Here is a 4,155-nt window from a genome sequence, read left to right on the forward strand (position 1 = left end):
ACTTATTTCTCAGACATTATCTTGTTAAAGGTTAAATTTTTAACACCCTTCACGTCTAGGATTAGACATCGAGTGTACGATCCGATAGCAGGTCAATCATAAAATGCTTCTTAGTAGAGTGTTTTGATACATGAACTTATAACTTCTAATGATGTGAATGTTTTGCATCAACCATAGAACAAAGAATAATTTTATAACATAAATCAAGAACATGATGCAAACTAGTAGATAGAGTTCATTTCAATCAACAAATACAATGTGACGAAAAAAAATCATCTATGAAAATTGCGTATGAAGAAACAACTAGATTCAGTTCACAATCTTCACAAACTTGACAACTTTTTACATGTAGTAATATTAGGGTTTACAACCAAAGAACTTGTGTATGAGGAAACATTTGAAAACCATAAACAATGATAAAAATGAATACAAATGTGACTTTTAACCATAGACAATGGAAATTTCTTTTCTCTAAAATGATGATATCTTCTATCTATTCATTGTGAATTCTATAATATAACACAAACACATTTGCTTTGCATTGCTTCATCTGCTACTTTCTTATCTGTTTCAAGAGAAAAGAACCAGAAAATCAAATTAAGCACCAAAACTATATGAACAAAAAATTGTTCAAACACACGAAGACATTGTTACGAGAGTTGGTAACATGAATCTCCGAAGAAAAGAACGTGAGTTCGATATCTGGAGTCGCTCATTTGGGTGACAATCCAAAAACCCGTGTGAAACAACCAGAAAGAGCCAACACACGCATTTTAACACGCTATAATTGCAAGAATCAATGACCAATAATAGCTTTCAAAACATGTTTAAGAAATAAATACAAACCTTTGTCCAAATTAGGTGGTTGCACAACCACAAGCATTGTCGTAACTCCACCAGGAAGATTACACAATGGACTCTGACATTCTTCTACTGTTTTGTTGTTCTCCAATATTTTTCCAGCACAAATTAACTTCACATCTTTTACAGTTTTTGGACCATACTCTTTATCTTCAAAAAAGAAACACAAACTTATAAATTTCACATATATACCACTAAAAAGCAACAGAGAATATTTTAAGACTTTGTAGTTAGACCTATGAAGCATGGACACTCCTAATATTAGGTGTCCTGGTGTCAGACACACGTTGGTGTCTGACACCAACACCTATGGTTACACTGAATTATATCATTTTCTCAAATGATCATCGTCGTCGGCGTGTATGGTGTCCGTGTTGTGTGCGATGTAAATGTATGTGTTCGTGCTTCATAGGTTAGACCTCTTACAATGTTAAATCATTAATAAAAACATTTGAATGGATGACAGCAAAATATATAGTTAGAATCCTACACTTAAAATGGAATCATCGTAACTTGTTATACCTCATTATATTCTTTCTATCAATCAATACATCCACATTAATATTCCTAATTTTCCATGTAACTCAATTCATTTAACTACCAGTTCTTATTAATTTTGCAGTATTTCATTCATTACAACAGACAAAAATTGGCATCTTATCGTATAAATATTTATGTATAAGCTACTTCTATAACAAAAGATAAAATAAAGTCAAACTGTTTCAAAAGATAAAATAAAGTCAAACTATTTTTGTATAAGCTAAGTTATTTTCCTAAGCTATCTTGGAGAGCTTATGGAAATAAGCTGAAAACAGCTTATGAACATGTCATAATTTGTTTCTATAAGCTCTTACGCAAGTAAATAAGCTCAAATAAATCAATCCAAACAAACGCTAAATAAGATTAAACAACTAACCTTTTGGCCATTGAGTAAGAATACTTTCTTTCAAAGTTGCAATACTAGTAGCAGCAGCAAAACTTTTGGGTCCAATATCCGATCCATCGCTCAACCGAAATTTGATCTCTAATTGATCTTGTTTCCCAGCCATATTCAGAGAGATACAGATTCTCACTTCAATTCAGTTTTCTCAGCAATGAATAAAAGGAATTCAACCAAAATCTCTCCTTCAAGACTTTGCAAAATTTGAGTCCTCTTAATCACACTCAATACCAAAACAGGATGCAAAATCTGAAACAGTGAAGTGGATAAGTAAGAAAACTAAGAAGAAAGGATGAAATTTCTGAATTCTGATCAAACTTTTTGTCATCATTCTATGAATAAATAATTTGGTGATAAAAACTAAGCTATGTCTATCCAATCCAAATAAATAAAGATTTTATTTTATCATTAATCAAAGTGATATTGATGATGATTTTACCATGAGTTTCGTCTTTTGAAATTACAAAGTCAAACTCAAATCACTGAGCTAACAAGTCATGTAAGAAGAAAATGATTGAAATCCAACAAACAAGTAATGATCATAGGAAACATCATAACATAAACCAATCAGCAAACTTACAAAAGGAATCTTACAAAGCTAAATCCAAAACCAACACAATATTCAAATGAACATAAACTAAATCACAAAATTCCAACAATAACAAGAAGAAAAAATGAACCTTGAGGAATGTTTTATTTTCCAAATGATTGATGATATCACATGAAATTGAGAAGAGACAGTGAAAGTGGATTATGAGTGTGTTTTCAAAGAGTCTTAAAATTTGTTCTATAACTTTTTCACATGGAAATGGAACATGTTATTCTTATCACAACATAGAATGAAAAGGGTCAACTTTTTTAGTGTCAGTGTTACTGTTCCAAAAGTGTGGAATCAGACAAACGCGTCTATATATGTGTCTGTCATCACTATTACCACATTCTTAATTTTTTCAAAATTACTATGTAACATAGTCACGTGATATAATCTAACACAAGTAACAACATTCTTGTACTGTTTTTTTCATAGTCACTATTCCTGTACTGTTTTTTTACATAGAAAACCACAGGATCCAATTATATTTATTACTTATTAGGGTATTTTTCATTCAACACAATTTTTTTTTTGTCAATACATTCAACACATATTTATTATGGTCTTATATGTTAATATTATTCTTAAAATAGTCTATAAATATAGCAAAAGATAAATTATGGTATTATGTATTACCAAAAAAATTAAAACCATTTTTTACTTAGAGAGGACCAAATTTTAGATAATGATATTATTGATTATATTTCTTCATTTTCATATAAATTTAAAAAGGATTCAACTTTTACACATGTCAATGTAAACAAAAAATACACGGTTAACCAATCATAATCATCATATCACAAAAAAGTATTTGATTTTCATCAAAATAAACACTAAAGTCACTTATATAATTGCTAAAGTTATTAGTTATTAGTCTACTTACTATATTATAAAGATAAATCCCAATGATTTTACCATTTTATCTCTAGGAAGGGCATTTTAGTAATTCCTATTGATGGAGTGTGGTTAGTGCCACCTCATCATTTTTAGGATGCATTTCCCATTTTTCCCCTCACCATTTTTTTTAATTATTTTATAATTTTTATATTTTTAATAACTTTTAACTATTTTTCAATTTTTATTTTTTTAACTATTTTTCAATTTTTTCACCCAAATTCAGTTGCTTCTACATTGCCGTTGTGGGAGATTAAGGTATCGTTTGACCCGACTTTTTTTCAACTTCTCTACATTTTTTAAGGAGAAGTTAGGTCAAACACACTATCAATTATTTTAATTTCAATATTGATAGTGATAAAAAGATAATAAAATTTCTTTGAAAAAAAGGTAATAAAATTAAATGGAACCTCCTTAAAAAAATTAAATGGAACGGCTAAAAAAAAATAAGGACAAATTTTATTATCTTTTTATCACTTATATCAATTAATGATACAAAATATTTTTATTTTCTTTCTTCAACCTCGCAAATATACAAACACGCATATTAGCGTTTAGATTAATACTTTATGTGTGTCTGTTTTTTGTTACGATAATGCGTATAATTTTTATAAAATTTTGATTTTAATTAAAAGTAAAATTGTAGATGTCTTTTCTTCAAAAAATGTATAGATATCTAAAAAAATTATATCGTAACAAACTATGCATATATTTTTCTTATTCAAAAAAACTAAACATTTCTAAATAGAAAATGTATTATTTTCTATTTTGTCAGCATCAGATGATAGGATTTTGTATAAGTTTGATAATGACCCGAAAGATGTCTTTCCTTATGTAGTGGAAATCTAGTTGATGTAACACTGTGGGA

The 4,155-nt window shown here is 28.8% G+C and overlaps 1 protein-coding gene across 1 annotated transcript; it reads right to left on the bottom strand.

The window, feature by feature from the left end:
• Positions 1 to 212: 212 nt before the first annotated feature.
• On the bottom strand, positions 213 to 2,684 carry LOC11417147 (membrane-anchored ubiquitin-fold protein 2). Its single transcript, XM_003618577.4, has 4 exons — positions 2,482 to 2,684; positions 1,778 to 2,050; positions 847 to 1,011; positions 213 to 565 (listed from the first exon to the last, which is right to left on the bottom strand). The coding sequence occupies exons 2-4, from the start codon at positions 1,908 to 1,910 to the stop codon at positions 510 to 512; spliced, it is 354 nt and encodes a 117-aa protein (XP_003618625.1). The 5' UTR covers positions 1,911 to 2,050; positions 2,482 to 2,684; the 3' UTR covers positions 213 to 509.
• Positions 2,685 to 4,155: the final 1,471 nt, after the last annotated feature.

Source organism: Medicago truncatula, chromosome 6, assembly GCF_003473485.1.
Source record: "Medicago truncatula cultivar Jemalong A17 chromosome 6, MtrunA17r5.0-ANR, whole genome shotgun sequence".
In the NCBI taxonomy this organism is placed as follows: domain Eukaryota; kingdom Viridiplantae; phylum Streptophyta; class Magnoliopsida; order Fabales; family Fabaceae; genus Medicago; species Medicago truncatula.

Coding starts and splice junctions, on each gene's coding strand:
- LOC11417147 (XM_003618577.4), bottom strand. CDS start 1,910: ATGGCTGGGAAACAAGATCAATTAGAGATCAAATTTCGGTTGAGCGAT. Junction 1,012..1,777: donor TCTTACTCAATGGCCAAAAG/GTTAGTTGTTTA, acceptor TCTTTTTTGAAG/ATAAAGAGTATGGTCCAAAA. Junction 566..846: donor ACCACCTAATTTGGACAAAG/GTTTGTATTTAT, acceptor CTCTTGAAACAG/ATAAGAAAGTAGCAGATGAA.